Genomic DNA, 19,967 nt, shown 5'->3' on the forward strand with positions numbered 1-19,967 from the left:
AGCCCTAGTCCATTTTCTTCAATAGCTCTAACTTTAGCCTCAACCACATCCCTTAACCTAGAGAGAGAACCAAGGGTCCTCCACTCTTTAATTAAATGAAAACAACCCTCTAATCACCCCGTTGTGATCCAGCGGACACCATTCATATAGCACATACCCTATTACCCTATTAATACCATTATACAAACATATCAACACTGCCTAGCAATAGACCTGTGGACCCCTACTGAGAGCTATGTATATTGTTTAAGGGAGTCACTCTGTGGATTGTGTAATGCTGTGGTTAAAGGGATAGTTCACCCAAGTTACAAAATGCCCCGTAAGCAGTCTATGGACAAGTTATGACAGCAATCCATGCTTTGGTGTAGTTTCCCTGGCACTGTTTCTACATGCTAACGTTTTAGCATTTGTGGCACAAATCCCATTCAAGTCATGGGACCGGTATTAGCATTTTTCTCACATGCTCAAAACATCTGTAAATTACTTTGTTGAGCTTCACAAGAAATTGTAGATACTTTCGGATGATTTGAACAAATGCTAATATCGGTCCCATGACTTGAATGGGATTGGCGCTACAAATGCTAAAACGTTAGCATGTGGAAACAATGCCAGGGAAACTAAACCAATGCATGGATTGCTGTCATAACTTGTCTATAGAATGCTTACAGGGAAAAAGGAAACCAATGTGTCATTTTGTAATTTGGGTGAAATATCCCTTTAAAGAGAGTAGTAATACAGACCCATTATATTTCACTGTCAAGACGATAATAACACTGTAGGACATGTGGGAGTAAAATTATGTTTACCTGTAAAAATGAGGATTTAAGGTGAATTCTAGAATTTTTCCTAGTGACCTATATCACATTGATTAATCAGCAATATGTAATGTAAAAAATATGAAGTTGTAATTATTTGTTAGAATATTCTGTTGTCAAACCTGTAGGTTGAGATGGAATAAGTCAGGTATTTGACCAGCAGGATAATTATTTTGAGAGTAAAGTATAGAGTTCAAATGGCAATTGATGTTCTCTTTATTGTTGATTCACTTTTAGTTATAATATCCAGACAACTCTCTTTATAATAATAACACATGTGTTATAGGTGGGGATGTTCACTTTTTTGGCAGATGAGTGTGGAGCAAGTTTAGATGGCTTGGATGGAAATCATTAATACATAACACCACATGTAAAAATGTCATACTTTAATAATAATAGCAAACGTAGCTTTTCTAAAACATACAAAAAAGAAAAAAATCATCTTAGATACAGATAAGTACAGGTTTATTATAATAGTCAACAGCCGTGCTTTTTCACTCAGTGTGTCGTGTTTTAAACCGTGAGAAGATCTTGTAACAATGAACGAACGGTTAATAGTAAAAGTGCACTTAGCCAAAAGGGAGATAATAGTTTCCATTAAATACCATTGGATGGATGGTATCCACCCTCCTCTGTTACATGACTAGGTGAAAATTTGACTTAAATGGAAGTTAGGAATTACCCCAGACAATGAGTGAGTTGTAGTGTGAAATTACTGTTAGCCAGTGTGTACTAGCTAACCAGCCATGGCTGTTTGTTTACATGGAAGGCTGTTGAACAGTGAGTTCGACTTTCACGATTACAACACTTCCTGGTGCAACAACCAACACACAGCTACACACACAGCCACCTAGCTACATCAACAACACCACTACTAGATATGTGCAATCTGATATCCCTTACATCCGGAGGCCTCCATTTTTTTTGTTAAACGGGAAAAACAGGGACTAAGTCTAAATCAACCATATACAGTAACGCACCACCTTACACATTCTTTTTTTTTTAAACGATGTCTGCCTCCCAAACGACACCCTATTCCCTATATAGTGCACTACTTTTGACCAGAGCTCTATGGGATTCCCTACGAGCCCAGGTCAAATGTAGTGCACTGTATAGGGATTATGGTGCCATTTGGGACGCACAGCCAAAAACAGAATGATGTTTTGCCGCAATGCTACTACTGGTTTTAAATGCTTCTCCGTTGAATCGATGTACACCCAGTATAGTGTCAATGCTATGAGGGTTTTGAGGAAGACACTGGACAGTGCTGGTGAAATGGACACAGTAACACACACACACGTGCACATGTGCACACACACAGCTGTTGGGGGGATTATTAGGGATCTGCTTTGAGTTCAATCACAGTTGCCGTAGTAATGTACAGTCTCAAATTCTTAACTGGACTCAGTGTTACATAGAGAACTTTGTGTAAGCGGTTTACACAAAATCAACATAGTGACAAAGTCAAAACAACAAAGAGTGGGGAGGAGGGAAGTGTGGCAGGGGCGGAGCAACGTAATTAAGCAACACAAAGATATCACCAGTGTTTCTTCCTCTAACCCCTACAAATCGCATTTCAAACTGAAAAAAAAAACCCTGCATCACTTAATAATCATGGCCATCGTCGTCATCATCTTCGTCGTCATCATAATAACACAACACACAAAACAGAACGCGGTTGGGTCTACTCGTCATCCTCCTCCTCCTCCTCATCCTCCTCCTCATCTTCCTCGTCGTCATCATCATCATCGTCATCCATATTACTCTTCGTCATGGGTTTAGGGGCCATCACCATGCTCGGAGCACCCACCTTCCCCTTACCGGACTTATAGTCAGCCACGTCCTGGAAAGAGAGAGAGACAGATAGAGAGAGAGGAGGGAGGGAGGGAGTCAAATGTGTTATTATCAGTATCATATTATATTACTATCTTGTTATCATGTGTTGTCAGACATAGAATAATACTGAATTAAGTTTACAAGCACTATGGATACATCTCTAAGGTGGCTTCCTCCCCTTATCTCCTTTCGAGACGAATCCATAGAAAGGTATAGCATCTTGGTTCTGTAGGTGTGTGGTTTGTTTGGACCCCAAGGAAGAGCAGCTTATCCTAAATTAAAGAGGATCTGAATTTTTTTAAAGTACTAATTAAATAACTAATACACAGGTGTTTCTTCTACCTTCTGGTACTTGTCTTTGAGTTTGTTGGCCTTGATCAGGTAGGGCTGTTTAGTAGCATCAGTCAGGTTGTTCCATTGCTCGCCTAGTTTCTTGGCCACGTCCCCTATCCCCAGGCTGGGATGCTGGGCCTTGATCTTGGGCCGGTGGTCCGCGCAGAAGATGAAGAAACCAGATCTAGGGAGAAAGGATTTTTTTTTAAAGGTACAATATTCATTTATTTACTAGTATGGATTTTCTTTTGTCATTTTGGGCGATGTGACGTCTTATGTGAGTATTGATATAAACACGAGCTAAGTAGTGTGTTGCGTGTCTATCTGTCCGCCCGTCTGTCCGTCCAGTCATATACAGTGCCTTCAGAAAGTATTCACACCCCTTGACTTTTCCCACATTTTGTTGTGTTACATCCTGAATATAAAATGTATTAAATTGAGATGTTGTGTCACTGGCCTACACACAATACCACATAATGTAGAATTATGTTTTTAAGACATTTTAAGAAATTCATAAAAATGAAAAGCTGAAATGTCTTGAGTCAATAAGTATTCAACCCTTTTGTTATGGCAAACCTAAATAAGTTCAGGAGTAAAAATTTGCTAAATGCCACTGGCCTACACACAATAAATATCCCATCGTGTCAAAGTGGAATAATACAAAAAAATGGCTTAACAAGTCACATAATAAGTTGCATGGACTCACTCTTTGTGCAATAATAGTGTTTAACATGATTTTGGAATGACTACCACATCTCTGTACCCCACACATACAATTATCTGTAAGGTCCCTTAGTCGAGCAGTGAATTTCAACCACAAAAACCAGGGAGATTTTCTAATGCCTCGCAAAGAAGGGCACCTATTGGTAGATGGATAAAAAATAAAATATCCCTTTGAGCATGGTGAAGTTGAATATCCCTTTGAGCATGATGAAGTTATTAATTCAACTTTGGATGGTGTATCAATATACCCAGTCACTACAAAGATACAGGCATCCTTTCTAACTTTTTCAGATAAAAAGAACAGAATAGAGCTAAGCACCAGCAAAATCCTAGAGGAAACCTGGTTCAGTCTGCTGTAAAACAGACACTGGGAGACAAATTCACCTTTCAGCAGGACAATAACCTAAAGCACAAGGCCAAATCTACACTGGAGTTGCTTACCAAGATGACATTTAATGTTCCTGAGTGGCCTAGTTACAGTTTTGACTTAAATCGGATTGAAAATCTTTGGCAAGGCTTGAAAATGGCTGTCTAGCAATGATCAACAACCAATTTGACAGAGCTCGAAGAATTTTTAAAAGAATAATGTGCAAATATTATACAATCCAGGTGTGCACGGCTCTTAGGAACTTACCCAGAAATCACTGCCAAAGGTGATTCTAACAGGGGTGTGAATACTTATGTAAATGAGATAATTCTGTATTTAATTTGCAATACATTTTCAAATATTTCTAAAAACATGTTTTTACTTTGTCATTATGGGTATTGTGTGTAGATGGGTGTAACAGACTATAACACAACAACATGTGGAATAGGTCAAGGGGTATGAATACTGTATGTCTGTGTGTATTTGTGTGTGTGGTACATACGGGGGCCTCTTTGGTGCGTTGGGGTCCTTCTTCCTTCCCTTCTTGCCACCAGGGGCAAAGTGCATCATCTCGTTGTCATAGCGCACCTTATCCTGCTTTGCCATGTCCTCAAACTTCCCCTTCTCTTTGCCAGACATCGTCTGCAAAAATCACATTTATACCATTTAAAATATTCCCACCAGTAGACGGACACACGGGCTGTGTTCATTAAGCACCAAACAAAAAAAGGTCTTATGCAAGGTCGCTTGTGTTGTGAGCGAGCGTTTCATAATATTTTTTATACATGACAAATAGACTTAACCCTGTACCCTTGAGGGGCTACCTGGACTTGTCCTTCAATATAAGACACCAGTATTTTTGTGTTTTCTGTTCCAATTTTTTTTTTTTTTTACATAATTTACATTGCATGCTAAGTCAGCATGACATCATTGAGTACATGTGTGGTCTTGTTGCGCCACCTGAAGTGAGGAATATGTAACTGCTCCTTCGTTACCAAATAACTTGCCATTCTTGACTTGTACAGTACCAACCAGCTTGTAGTCTACCAGTTGGTTTGTCAAACGTGTCCTTTATGGGAACAATAGATTTGGAAACAAAAGATTGATTGAATTTAATTTAGCTCCGTACCAATAACCAAATGTAGTATTAAGAGATGTAAACTCGAAAATCGACTATCTCATCTTGTCATCATCATGTCTATACAGTGACTTGTGAGCTGTGAAAATAATTTCCTCTTGAAGAAAAATAAATGTCATCATCGTTCATCAATTACCAATCAAACAATCAATCAATCAACCAATCATCTGTCTACCCATCAATGAATCAATCAATCAACCATCCACCTACCCACCATCAATCAATCGCATTCTCGGAAGGACAATAAAGATCTATTCTATTATATTCTATCCTCACCTTCCATCGTCCGGAGCACTTCTTGGAAAACTCAGCAAAGTTGACAGGTATCTCGGGACTCTTCTTCTTGTGCTCCTCTCGGCAGGTCTGAACGAAGTAGGCGTAGGCAGACATCTTGCCTTTGGGCTTCCCAGGGGTGCCTTTAGCCATCCTGGTCACTGGGCGGGGCCTAGCGGCGTTGTGGAACTCGTTTATTGGTTAATTGGTCAGGTGGTTGATTGGGTCAGTATCTGGAGAGGGGAGAGTGGAGAGAAGATGGATATCGGTTCATTCAATGGCGTGGTTCGATTTTTGCTGGGAAAGTAAACAAAATATATATTTTTTTTATCAGGTGATGCAACTGCCAAAGTATATTGAACAAAAATATAAACACAACATGTAACAATTTAGTTACAGTTCATATAAGGAAATCAGTCAATTGAAATAAATAAATTAGGCCCTAATCTATGGATTTCCCTAATCTATGGACTTTGAATACAGATATGCATCTGTTGGTCACAGATACCTAAAAAAAAGGTAGGGGCATGGATCAGAAAACCAGTCAGTATCTGGTGTGACCACCATTTGCCCCATGCAGCGCGACACATCTCCTTCGCATACAGTTGATCAGGCTGTTGATTGTGGCCTGTAGAATGTTGTCCCACTCCTCTTCAATGGCTGTGCGAAGTTGCTGGATATTGGTGGGAACTGGAACACGCTGTCATACACATCGATCCAGAGCATCCCAAATATGCTCAATAGGTGACATTTCTGGTGAGTATGCAGGCCATGGAAGAACTGGGACATTTTCAGCTTCCAGAAATTGTGTACAGATCCTTGTGACATGTGGCAGTGCATTATCATGCTGAAACATGATGTGAAGGCAGCCGAGGAATGGCACGACAATGGGCCTCAGGATCTCGTCACGGTACCTCTGTGCATTCAAATTGCCACCAGTTGGACGTACTGCCAAATTCTCTAAAATGGCATTGGACGCAGCTTATGGTAGAGAAATGTACATTCAATTCTCTGGAAACAGCTCTGGTGAACATCCCTGCAGTCAGCATGCAAGTTGCACACTCACTCAAAACTTGAGACATCTGTGGCATTGTGTTGGTGACAAAACTGCACATTTTAGAGTGGCCTCTTATCGTCCCCCGCACAAGGTGCACCTATGTAATTATTCGGGCTGTTTAATTAGCTTCTTGATATGCCACACCTGTCAGGTGGATGGATTATCTTGGCAAAGGAGAAATGCTCACTACATCTTGCATTTATATTTTTGTTCAGTGTACATTGGCCATGGCATTTTCATTTTTTATGATTATTCAATCAAGGTTTGATAACATTTGTTAAAGTCTCTATATTGGTTTGTAAAAATTAATAGACTAATTTAGACATAATTTGATTACGCAACATCTATTATATTCATTTAACATCATTAGCCACCAAGTGAAGGTCAACTTCATAGTATGGTGGAACCATAGACGGGAACCAGGGAATTCGAATTTAGAACGAGTTCTAGAATAAGAACGAGTTCTAGACTTAGAATGAGTTATAAAATCTGAATGAGTTCCAATTAGCTCCAGAATTAGAATTGGTTGGAATGCATTAGCATTCTGTGGGTGTGACACTGAAGAAGAAATTGCTCAAGGAGTCTTGGAATTAAGGAAAATGTGGAATTAAGGAAATTATATGTATTTTAAAAAATGTGTCTAGGAGTCTGTGTGCTGTTCTGATGTCTGTTTTTGATTTGTTATTATGTTGTACAATGTACTATGTAATTACAATGTAATACGATTGCATTATTTAAAGTGTTTTCTTTTAATTTCTCAAAAATACTTACAATTATTTAACTACTAACTATTTGAGAAATATGATATCATTGTTAGGAATGTGAATTCATACTTTGATATAAATTCAATATTGGAAGAAAAAAAAGAATTCGAATCTAAAAAGGATTTTTGAATATTTACAAAATACCTTACATTAAATCTCAATCTAATAAGGATGCCCCGCCATATTCTCCTCTCGCCACCGCCCACCTCCTTGTCATTAGCCATTTTCAGCCTTTTAATTTCATATTTTTCAGCTCCCTAAACTTTACTTCACTGCATCCAACGCAACGCGAACTCAACTCTCTTCATACAAGCTATAGTATAGCGAGCGCTCCGACTCTGGTTACAATGTTGCGATAGAATGAGAAGCTTCAACTACACAGGCAGAGAAAAACAAAGGTCATCAACGCGAATTATTCATCTTCCATTTTGTGAAATGCGTTCTCATGAGAGAAACTCCTGTTTATTTTCCACCTTCTTGCATATTTCGATCTTACTTTGCCCAAAAATGTATTACTTTTTCTAGTTTTAATTCGCCGCTCCGTTCGGTTGCGTTCAGTCCCAGTTCATAGCGCCTTGTATTGGGTAGTACTAGCTGCTATACAGGCGAAGAGAGCTTGCTGTTCTTCGCTGGAGCTCCCATTGAATAAAATGGCTTCTGTAGGTCTAGCGAGAGGAAGGCTTATGGGTTTGACTATGTAACAAAGCGACACACACCCCCTCCGGTTCCAAGGGCTATAACGACTAAATTTGACCATTAATTAAAAACAAAACAACCTAGTCAGATAAAATAAAGACGGTTCTTTTTATTCATGTTAAAACATTAAAACTGGCAATGCGTATTTCGTGACATTTCACTGTTTTCCGAAGTTATACCCCTGACGGTCGCTTGGTGCATTGCTATCCGTTAACAAAGACAGTGCGCCAGCCATTTCTTATGTGAGTCATCCTGGTGCAAGCGAGAAGTTGCGAAAATGAATAAAAAGGGGGGAAATAAAAATCCTTTACGGCAGAAAGTTAGAGATAAACATTTCGAATGGAAAACGATAAAGAGTGGTATTTTTCGTCCGTAGGAAATTGTTTTTTTCGAAAAGAAATCGCCGTCCCTTCTCCGTGTTAGAACTGCCTCTCTTCAATGGTTTAAATCGCCAGCCATTTTACTACATGGTGAGAGCGATCATTTGACTAAGCACGATACAAATCTCCAAAACTAATTTTCGACGATGACATTCACATTTTCTTTACATGGTTGAATAGAGATAATAAAGTTGGGAGGAAAACGAACATTTCCTTTGAAAATGTACGAGTATTTATGTAGATGACATCGAAATTGGTTCGCAATAGAAGGACAGTGTTATTCGTAGACAGGCTACAGCCAGCCATATTCAGTGTCACACAGCAGAGATGCGTGTAAGGAATACAAGCCTCAGAAAATGTACAGTTTAATAACTTTTGGTTACTTTAAAAATCAGGAAAAAACACAGAGTCAACGAAACAACAGTGACATGTTCATTTTCGTTATGGTAAATGACCCTGTAAACGATAATAAAATAGATCAAGAACATTTTCGGCAGATTTCTGTCAATAACACAACACATCACACATTATAGGGAGGAAAATTATCAAACACTATTTGCCTGCAAGATGAATAACATCTAAACACATGTAAACTATAATTGCACTAAAATACCACGTAAACACTTAAAAATAACACAATCTTACTTCAAATCATTAAAATGACAATCTGATTTAACACAAAACAATATTCTTAAGGTATTCCAAAGGGAAAGTAAAAAAATGTTAATGTCATGTTATTATTGCGTTATGAATAACATAACAGTGGAACGTACCTGTATTGTTAACGATCAGTCAGTCTGGATTCTGGAATCCTACAGTCTCGCCTTTCCCCTATCTTCTCTATCCCCATGTAGACTGCACAGCCTCGCGCTAGCTCAATGCGAGAACGGCCTGATTGGCTAGCGGCCGGGTCGATTCAAAATAGCCTCCCAAACTGCTGATTGGACGTGTCTTCACACGCGCTCCGGATTTCTCGTTCGTTATTGGTCGTAACGGAGGCCTGGTCACACCCACCCCTTTGAAAAAGAGCCGCTGAGAAAAGTTTTAGACTAGTATAGAAATAAGTTCAGAGGGTGAGGATGGTAGGCAGTGTGTGCTGTAGAGCGTATGGGTACGGGCTGTATGCTGACATTGAGGTTCAACGGGAGATCTTTTTAGATGTTAGGAGATAGCGTTCTTTCTCAGGTGATAGGTTCAAATAGGACAGTAGGATACAGATACAGATCTGAACACACCTGTAAAGTCATTGGATTGACAAAGGATGGATATACATAATACAATAATTAATTAATTTTACTACAGTTTTGTATTTTACCTCATATGTAGTGATAAAATGTATAGTTTAATGGAGTTGGTAGGCCTATATATAATTAAGCAATAAGGCCTGAGGAGGTGTGGCATTGTGGCCAATATACCACGGCTAAGGGCTGATCTTATGCACAACGCAACGAGGAGTGCCTGAACACAGCCCTTAGCCGTGGTATATTGGCCATATATCACAAACCAACGAGGTGCCTTATTGCTAATTATTAACTGGTTACCAACATAATCAGAGTAGTAAAAATAAATGATTTGTCATACCCGTGGTATACATTTACATTACATTTAAGTCATTTAGCAGACGCTCTTATCCAGAGCGACTTACAAATTGGTGCATTCACCTTATGATATCCGGTCTGATATACCACGGCTGTCAGCCAATCAGCATTCATGGCTCGAACCACCAAGTTTATAATATTTAATGAATCACTGTAGGATAATTACCATGTTGTAATCATTTAATAAAATTGAGTTAGATGGTGCTTATATTTCTCATTAATTTGAGACTGAGACCTGCAGATTTCTCCTAATGCTTATAGTGGAGTCTATAGAATAGATTATATGGAATGGTCTCTTGAGGAAAATGCTCTGATACATGTTTTACTTCCGACTGAACTATCTCTTTAAAGGGGGGTCCTCCAGATCTACTCCTTGTGGGCCACATCCTTTTGAGTGAACTGTCCCTTTAAAGCAGATGCACATATTTCAGTGTTTGTTGATTTTCGCCCTTTCCTTTTAATCATAGATAGATTTTTACCATGGCAACCAGGTGTTTAGACTCTTAAACCAATCAATCATATTGATCAATGAAGTGCTGGTGAGGGAAGAGATATGAAAATCAGCAGGACTGCATGCAACCCTCATGGACTGGAGTTGTGCATTGTTGTTTTAAAGCAGGGGAGGCCAATGGTCCTCTTTGGGAGCTGTACCCAGTTGTGTTGTAGTAGGGAGAAGCTACCCTACTGCCTCCAGCTGCACCTACCCTAAGGTGTGCTATGTGTGTTATAGTAGGGCTGGACCAAAAGACTGCATACACACTGCACAAGAGACCCAAACAGTATCTGATCCCCAAGGTGAAGGAATGGCACACATCCAACTCCACACTTAAATATATGTGATTTGGGCTCAGTTCCACTTCCAAAAACGTGCATGATTTGTCATAGATCACTTGCTCCCTTGCTCCTTTCTCCATGCTTTTGACCCAAGGTGACAGTAGAGCAACAGAAACAGCCTCTGGTATCTGAGAACAGGGCCATAAAGCTATAATTCAATAGGAATTGATTATGGGCTATAGGTGGAGCCATCACTACATTGTTAGTGCTGCACAGCTGTAATTACCCTTTTAGATCATGCAGCAGCTGTAGTCTGTAGCTGTAAACTAATTAAACTTCTACATCATGCAGTAGCTGTAGCTGTAGGGAAATTACACCACTACATCATGCAGCAGCTGTATCTGTAGCTGTAGGGTAATTCAACTTCTACATCATGCAGTAGCTGTAGTCTGTAGCTGTAAAGTAATTACACTTCTACATCCTGCAGCAGCTGTAGTCTGTAGCTGTAGAGTAATTAAACCTTTTACTGCAGTAGGTTAAATCAGTGTCACACAGAGTGTTTCTTGGTAGTCTTACACATATTTACTTTGAGACAAAAGTACACACCTCACACACATGGCTATGGGCTTAAAAAAAGAAGACACCTGGAGAGTTGAAATGTATAACATTTTTAGTTTGTATCCCAATATTAATGTCACGTTCTGACCATAGTTCTTTTGTGTTTTCTTTGTTTTAGTGTTGGTCAGGACGTGAGCTGAGTGGGCATTCTATGTTGTGTGTCTAGTTTTCCCGTTTCTGTGTTTGGCCTGATATGGTTCTCAATCAGAGGCAGGTGTTAGTCATTGTCTCTGATTGGGAACCATATTTAGGTAGCCTGTTTTCTGTTGGGGTTTGTGGGTGGTTGTCTTCAGTCTTTGTGTGTCTGCACCAGACAGAACTGTTTCGTGTTATTCTCGTTTATCGTTATTTTGTTTGTTTGTTTAACGTATTCTATTAAAATGGATACTTTTCACGCTGCGCCTTGGTCCTCCTCTCTTCCTCCATACGACGAATGTTACAGAACCACCCACCACAATAGGACCAAGCAGCGTGGTAACGGGCAGCAACAGCAGCGGCCGAAAACACAAGACTCCTGGACTTGGGAGGAAATACTGGACGGCAAGGGACCATGGAAACAGGCTGGTGAGTATCGCCGCCCCAAAGCTGAGCTGGAGGCAGCGAAAGCGGAGAGGCGGTGGTATGAGGAGGCTGCACGTAAGCGCGGCTGGAAGCCAGAGAGGCAGCCCCAAAAATTTCTTGGGGGGGGCACACGGGGAGTGGTGTTAAGCCAGGTAGGAGACCTGAGCCAACTCCCCGTGCTTACCGTGGAGAGAGAGCGACCGGGCAGGCACCGTGTTATGCAGAGATGCGCACGGTGTCCCCGGTGTGTGTGCATAGCCCGGTGCGGTACATTCCAGCACCTCGTATCGGCCGGGCTAGGGTGGGCATCGAGCCAGGTGCCATGAAACCGGCTCTACGCATCTGGTCACCAGTGCGTCTCCTTGGGCCGGGGTACATGGCACCAGCCCTACGTATGGTGTCTCCCATACGTGTACATAGCCCAGTGCGGCTTATTCCACCTCACCGCACTGGCATGGCCACGGGGAGTATTCAGCCAGGTAGGGTTGGGCAGGCTCGGTGCTCGAGACCTGTAGTGCGCCTCCACGGTCCGGTCTATCCGGTGCCTTCTCCACGCACCAGTCCGCCTGTGGTAGCCCCTCGCACCAGCCCAGTACCACCAGTGCCAACACCACGCACCAAGCCTCCTGTGCGTCTCCAGAGCCCTGTACGCCCTGTTCCTGCTCCCCGCACTCGCCCAGTGGTGCGTGTTCCCAGCCCGGTACCACCAGTTCCGACACCACGCACCAGGCCTACTGTGCGCCTCAGCAGGCCAGAGTCTTCCGTCTGCCCAGCGCCGCCTGAGCTGCCCGTCTGCCCAGCGCCGCCTGAGCTGCCCGTCTGCCCAGCGAGCTGAGCTGCCCGTCTGCCCAGCGCCGCCTGAGCCGACCGTCTGCCCAGCGCCGCCTGAGCCGCCCGTCTGCCCAGCGCCGCCTGAGCCGCCCGTCTGCCCAGCGCCGCCTGAGCCGCCCGTCTGCCCAGCGCCGCCTGAGCCGCCCGTCTGCCCAGCGCCGCCTGAGCCGCCCGTCTGCCCAGCGCCGTCCGTCTGCCCAGCTCCGTCTGAGCCGCTCGTCTGTCCAGCGCCATCTGAGCCGCCCGTCTGTCCTGAGCCGTCAGAGCCGCCCGTCTGTCCTGAGCCGTCAGAGCCGCCCGTCTGTCCTGAGCCGTCAGAGCCGCCCGTCTGTCCTGAGCCGCCAGAGCCGTCCGTCAGTCAGGAGCCGCCAGAGCCGTCCGTCAGTCAGGAGCCGCCAGAGCCGCCCGCCAGTCAGGAGCCGCCAGAGCCGCCCGCCAGTCAGGAGCTGCCAGAGCCGCCCGTCTGTCCTGAGCCGTCAGAGCCGCCCGTCTGTCCTGAGCCGCCAGAGCCGTCCGTCAGTCAGGAGCCGCCAGAGCCGTCCGTCAGTCAGGAGCCGCCAGAGCCGCCCGCCAGTCAGGAGCCGCCAGAGCCGCCCGCCAGTCAGGAGCCGCCAGAGCCGCCCGTCTGTCCTGAGCCGTCAGAGCCGCCCGTCTGTCCTGAGCCGTCAGAGCCGCCCGTCTGTCCTGAGCCGCCAGAGCCGTCCGTCAGTCAGGAGCCGCCAGAGCCGTCCGTCAGTCAGGAGCCGCCAGAGCCGCCCGCCAGTCAGGAGCCGCCAGAGCCGCCCGCCAGTCAGGAGCCGCCAGAACCGCCCGCCAGTCAGGAGCCGCCAGAGCCGCCCGCCAGTCAGGAGCCGCCAGAGCCGCCCGCAGTCAGGAGCCGCCAGAGCCGCCCGCCAGTCAGGAGCTGCCCTTCAGTCATGAGCTGCCCTTCAGTCTGGAGCTGCCCTTCAGTCCGGAGCTGCCCTTCAGTCCGGAGCTGCCCTTCAGTCATGAGCTGCCCTTCAGTCATGAGCTACCCCTCAGTCCTGAGCTACCCCTCAGTCATGAGCTACCTCTCAGTCATGAGCTACCCCTCAGTCATGAGCTACCCCTCAGTCATGAGCTACCCCTCAGTCCTGAGCTGCCCCTCAGTCCGGAGGAGTTTCTTCAGTCCAGAGGCGTCCTTCAGTCCAGAAGCGTATTTCAGTCCAGAAGTGTCCCTCAGTCCTGTGGGCCCATTTATTAGGGTTCCCAGGCCAGGGTCGGCGGCAAGGGTCGCCGCTCAAAGGACGTCACTGAAGCGGACAAAGACTATGGTGGAGTGGGGTCCACGTCCAGCACCAGAGCCACCACCACGGACAGATGTCCACCCAGACCCTCCCCTATAGGTTCAGGTTTTGCGGCCGGAGTCCGCACCTTGGGGGGGGGGGGGGGGGGGGGGTGTAAGGTTCTCTATGGTCAGGGCGTGACAATAACATTACACCCATGAGGCCACTAGGTCATTTTACTGCAGGAAAGTGCTACACTTCTACAGCATGCAGCAGCTGTAGTCTGTAGAGTAATTCAACTTCTACATCCTGCAGCTGCTGTAGTCCGTAGAGTAATTACACTTCTACATCCTGCGGCTGCTGTAGTCCGTAAAGTAATTAAATTTCTACATCATGCAGCTGCTGTAGTCTGTAGAGTAATTACACTTCTGCATCCTGCAGCAGCTGTAGTCTGTAGAGTAAATCAACTTCTACATCATGCAGCAGCTGTAGTCTGTAGAGTAATTACACTTCTGCATCCTGCAGCAGCTGTAGTCTGTAGAGTAAATCAACTTCTACATCATGCAGCAGCTGTAGTCTGTAGAGTAATTCAACTTCTACATCCTGCAACTGCTGTAGTCTGTAGCTGTAAAGTAATTACACTTCTACATCCTGCAGCTGCTGGAGAGTGTAGCTGTAAAGTAATTAAACTTCTACATCATGCAGCAGCTGTAGTCTGTAGAGTAAATCAACTTCTACATCCTGCAACTGCTGTAGTCTGTAGCTGTAAAGTAATTAAACTTCTACATCATGCAGCAGCTGTAGTCTGTAGAGTAAATCAACTTCTACATCATGCAGCAGCTGTATTCTGTAGAGTAAATTACTTCTACATCATGCAGCAGCTGTAGTCTGTAGAGTGATTAAACTTCTACATCATGCAGCAGCTGTAGTCTGTAGACTAATTAAACTTCTACATCATTCAGCAGCTGTAGTCTGTAGAGTGATTAAACTTCTACATCATGCAGCAGCTGTAGTCTGTAGAGTAAACAACTTCTACATCATGCAGCAGCTGTAGTCTGTAGAGTGATTAAACTTCTACATCATGCAGCAGCTGTAGGCTGTAGACTAATTAAACTTCTACATCATGCAGCAGCTGTAGTCTGTAGAGTAAATAAACTTCTACATCATGCAGCAGCTGTAGTCTGTAGAGTGATTAAACTTCTACATCATGCAGCAGCTGTAGTCTGTAGACTAATTAAACTTCTACATCATGCAGCAGCTGTAGTCTGTAGCTGTAAAGTAATTAAACTTCTACATCATGCAGCAGCTGTAGTCTGTAGAGTAAATCAACTTCTACATCATGCAGCAGCTGTATTCTGTAGAGTAAATTACTTCTACATCATGCAGCAGCTGTAGTCTGTAGAGTGATTAAACTTCTACATCATGCAGCAGCTGTAGTCTGTAGACTAATTAAACTTCTACATCATTCAGCAGCTGTAGTCTGTAGAGTGATTAAACTTCTACATCATGCAGCAGCTGTAGGCTGTAGACTAATTAAACTTCTACATCATGCAGCAGCTGTAGTCTGTAGAGTAAATCAACTTCTACATCATGCAGCAGCTGTAGTCTGTAGAGTAAATCAACTTCTACATCATGCAGCAGCTGTAATCTGTAGACGAATTAAACTTCTACATCATGCAGCAGCTGTAGTCTGTAGAGTGCTTAAACTTCTACATCATGCAGCAGCTGTAGTCTGTAGACTAATTAAACTTCTACATCATTCAGCAGCTGTAGTCTGTAGAGTAATTAAACTTCTACATCATGCAGCAGCTGTAGTCTGTAAAGTGATTAAACTTCTACATCATGCAGCAGCTGTAGTCTGTAGAGTGATTAAACTTCTACATCATGCAGCAGCTGTAGTCTGTAGAGTAATTAAACGTCTACATCATTCAGCAGCTGTAGTCTGTAGGGTAATTAAACTTCTACATCATTCAGCAGCTGTAGTCTGTATAGTAATTAAACTTCTACATCATTCAGCAGCTGTAGTCTGTAGAGTAATTAAACTTCTACATCATTCAGCAGCTGTAGTCTGTAGAGTAATTAAACTTCTACATCATTCAGCAGCTGTAGTCTGTAGGGCAATTCAACTTCTACATCATGCAGTGTCTATTACACACCATTTAAAACCAAGCTAGAGGCCATTCCTGAATATGCATTGGCTTTTTTTGCCATTGGAAAGGGACATGGAATTTATATCACCACCAGTGTGTCTGCATGCCTGCCTTTCTGTCTGCCTGCCTACCTGTCTGCCTGCCTACCTGTCTGCCTGCCTACCTGTCTGCCTGCCTACCTGTCTGTCTGTCTGTCTGTCTGTCTGTCTGCCTGCCTGCCTCTGTAATAGCTGGATGCTAACTAAAGTTCAACATCATAAATAATTCTCTATTAGTCAACACAACCTCACTAAAAACCTAGCCTACAGGCCTTTCCAGAATATGAAATATGGAACTATCATAGGCCTTTTCCGACATTGAAATAGGAAATAAGGTACGGGATTTAAATCACCACTGTGTCTGTGTGTCTGTGTGTCTGTCTGCTGTCTGCCTGCATTTGTGTGTGTGTGTGTGCGTCTGTCTGCCTCTGTAATAGCTGTAGGCGAATGAAAGTTCAACATCATGCATAGTCTATTACACACCCACTAAAAAACAAGCCTACACGCGATTCCTGAATATGTAATATGGCACAATCACATGCATTTACACCATTGGAATAGAAAATAACGGGATTTAAATCACCACTGTGTCTGTGTGTCTGTCTGCATCTGTAATAACAGAAAGGAACCGCCCTACGCCGCGGTTGTAACGTATGATTCCACCACGCTGTAGCTTGTGCTGCTGCGCCAACCTACCACCCCGTCGTTTCTCCACCAGCGCACAGCGCCATATTCGCACTGCAGACTTTTGGTTCAGTTGCAGCAAACTGTTTGCCACTGTCGCACGGGTGCCGCCAAATAAATATTTTTTTTGAGATCAAACTAGCAAAAAACTGTTACATTGTAGCAACCAGACTCACGGATAAAAATATACGTCGATTTATGGTTACAGTGTAAAGCTATTGTATCACTCTCTTCAGAACCAGTGTCGATACAACACCGGACGGACGAATTTCAAACATGGGCACATTTTCGGCATGGTCGATCTTTCTGGTGGTCTCGCTGCTAGCTGTGAAAGGTAAGCGTTTCGCCCAAACCCTCTCTCTCTTCTTTGTTGCGGTTCACGCTATTGCATAGTTCATCAGTTTTTTGTTGCCTCGGTCTGTTGTTTGTAACCAGTGGGCCCTTTTTCTTTATTCTAAAGAGAATAACGGTACACGGGCAGCAGCAACTCACCGCTGCATAGTTCATTAGCCTACAATCGAGACGGGGTTATTACATAGTTACGCGTTGCGGTCTAAAATATGTTTTAACCTAACTACCCAGTCATGCCTGTGTGTAGCCTGCTACGTTAGTCTGGTTTGGACTTAGAGCCATATTGACCAGCCAGTCTGGCTGCGAACTGATGTTCCATATGTTTGATTCCAGAACCCAAATGAATCACGTTCTAAATCACGCTTTTGTCGATGTGAATATTCTAATTAATCAAACAAGAGGAAGCTTTATGTGAAGATGTGGGGTGAAAAAACGTTCCCCGAGATGCTGATTTCGTTGCAGTCTAGTCACATAGCAGTCAGTATGATCAATAGAATTCATGTTATAGGCAAGACAATAAGAACTAATATTCAGGATTGATATAGGTGTTATTCTGGGGTAATATGGATGGATTTTTAAAGGTTCAAATTGTCTTTGTTTATCTCAAACGATGGATGAATTAAATTAAGACATATGCAAACGGACTATTGATGATGATTGTCTGAAAAGAATTGATAGTCCAGTTAACATTTTTTGGTGGATCACTTAGGCAGTTAGGATACACTCATAAGACAGCATGGTTTTTGATTGAATGGTTAGATTGTGAGCTAAGGAGCTACGGTCTCGTTCAGTGAGTGGAGTGTCTTTCGTTCTCTCCATCATGGCAGGTGCAGGTTCAGACCTCAAGGGTGCCAGTTTCCTCCCTCCCTCCACACAGACGCAGGCACACACAAACACACACTCACACTGAGCGTGTCATTGTGAGACAATGAGACCTGTCGAGTCCTCAAGTCCTATTCTGTTCTATTCAGATTATTACTGCATTAATGATCTGAATGTTCTATCCCAAATGGTACCCTATGCTATGTAGGGAATAGGGTGCCATTTGGGACAAACACCTGCATGTTTAAAGTAGAGGTCACGATTATGATTTTTCAACGCCGATACCGATTATTGGAGGAACAAAAAAAGCCGATACCAATTAATCAGCCGATTTTTTAAATGTATTTGTAATAATGACAATTACAACAATACTGAATGAACACTTATTTTAACTTAATATAATACATCAATAAAATCAATTTAGCCTCAAATAAATAATGAAACATGTTCAATTTGGTTTAAATAATGCAAAAACAAAGTGTTGGAGAAGAAAGTAAAAGTGCAATATGTGCTATGTAAGAAAGCTAACGTTTAAGTTCCTTGCTCAGAACATGAGAACATATGAAAGCTGGTGGTTTCTTTTAACATGAGTCTTCAATATTCCCAGGTAAGAAGTTTTAGGTTGTAGTTATTATAGGAATTATAGGACTATTTCTCTCTATACCATTTGTATTTCATATACCTTTGACTATTGGATGTTCTTATAGGCACTTTAGTATTGCCAGTGTAACAGTATAGCTTCCGTCCTTCTCCTCGCTCCTACCTGGGCTCGAACCAGGAACACATCGACAACAGCCACCCTCGAAGCAGCGTTATCCATCGCTCTACAAAAGCCGCGGCCCTTGCAGAGCAAGGGGAAGAACTACTCCAAGTCTCAGAGCGAGTGACGTTTGAAACGCTATTAGCGCGCATCCCGCTAACTAGCTAGCCATTTCACATCGGTTACACCAGCCTAATCTCGGGAGTTGATAGGCTTGAAGTCATAAACAGCGCAATGCTTGAAGCATTGCGAAGAGCTGCTGGCAAAATGCATGAAAGTGCTGTTTGAATGAATGCTTACGAGCCTGCTGGTGCCTACCACCGCTCAGTCAGACTGCTCTATCAAATCATAGACTTAATTATAACATAATAACACACAGAAATACGAGCCTTAGGTCATTAATATGGTCGAATCTGGAAACGATCATCTCGAAAACAAAACGTTTATTCTTTCAGTGAAATACGGAACCGTTCCGTATTTTATCTAACGGGTGGCATCCATAAGTCTAAATATTCCTGTGACATTGCACAACCTTCAATGTTATGTCATAATTACGTCAATTTCTGGCAAATTAGTTCGCAACGAGCCAGGCGGCCCAAACTGTTGCATATACCCTGACTCTGCGTGCAATGAGAAGTGACACAATTTCACCTGGTTAATATTGCCTGCTAACCTGGATTTCTTTTAGCTAAATATGCAGGTTTAAAAATATATACTTCTGTGTATTGATTTTAAGAAAGGCATTGATGTTTATGGTTAGGTACAGTCGTGCAACGATTGTGCTTTTTTCGCAAATGAGCTTTTGTTAAATCATCCCCCGTTTGGCGAAGTTGGCTGTCTTCGTTAGGAAGAAATAGTCTTCACACAGTTCACAACGAGCCAGGTGGCCCAAACTGCTGCATATACCCTGACTCTGTTGCAAGAGAAGTGACACATTTTCCCTAGTTAAAAGAAATTCATGTTAGCAGGCAATGTTAACTAAATATGCAGGTTTAAAAATATATACTTGTGCATTGATTTTAAGAAAAGCATTGATGTTTATGGTTAGGTACACGTTGGAGCAACGACAGTCCTTATTCGCGAATGCGCACCGCATCGATTATATGCAATGCTGGACACGCTAGATAAACTAGTAATATCATCAACCATGT

The 19,967-nt window shown here is 43.1% G+C and overlaps 2 protein-coding genes across 5 annotated transcripts in view; one reads left to right on the forward strand and one right to left on the reverse strand.

The window, feature by feature from the left end:
* Positions 1 to 1,013: 1,013 nt before the first annotated feature.
* hmgb3a (high mobility group box 3a) lies at positions 1,014 to 9,281 on the reverse strand. Its single transcript, XM_038996249.1, has 5 exons — positions 9,156 to 9,281; positions 5,489 to 5,718; positions 4,577 to 4,716; positions 2,994 to 3,168; positions 1,014 to 2,658 (listed from the first exon to the last, which is right to left on the reverse strand). The coding sequence occupies exons 2-5, from the start codon at positions 5,636 to 5,638 to the stop codon at positions 2,500 to 2,502; spliced, it is 624 nt and encodes a 207-aa protein (XP_038852177.1). The 5' UTR covers positions 5,639 to 5,718; positions 9,156 to 9,281; the 3' UTR covers positions 1,014 to 2,499.
* A 7,648-nt stretch (positions 9,282 to 16,929) lies between these two features.
* LOC120049805 (CD99 antigen-like protein 2) overlaps positions 16,930 to 19,967 on the forward strand; it is a 28,016-nt gene continuing 24,978 nt past the window's right edge. For all 4 annotated transcript variants that reach the window (XM_038996247.1, XM_038996248.1, XM_038996244.1 and 1 more), the window contains exon 1: positions 16,930 to 17,217. In XM_038996247.1, coding sequence (XP_038852175.1) covers positions 17,160 to 17,217 — 58 coding nt within the window. In that variant the 5' untranslated portion in view covers positions 16,930 to 17,159. The remainder of the gene's footprint in view (positions 17,218 to 19,967) is intronic.

Source organism: Salvelinus namaycush, chromosome 6 (assembly GCF_016432855.1).
Source record: "Salvelinus namaycush isolate Seneca chromosome 6, SaNama_1.0, whole genome shotgun sequence".
Lineage (NCBI taxonomy): Eukaryota > Metazoa > Chordata > Actinopteri > Salmoniformes > Salmonidae > Salvelinus > Salvelinus namaycush.

What these genes read in the sequence shown, in the direction of transcription:
- hmgb3a (XM_038996249.1), bottom strand. Translation starts at nt 5,638, where the DNA reads ATGGCTAAAGGCACCCCTGGGAAGCCCAAAGGCAAGATGTCTGCCTAC. An exon ending in AACGCACCAAAGAGGCCCCC is followed by an intron (nt 3,169 to 4,576) that starts GTATGTACCACA and finishes CTTTCTCCCTAG; the next exon opens with ATCTGGTTTCTTCATCTTCT. An exon ending in TCAAAGACAAGTACCAGAAG is followed by an intron (nt 2,659 to 2,993) that starts GTAGAAGAAACA and finishes CTCTCTTTCCAG; the next exon opens with GACGTGGCTGACTATAAGTC.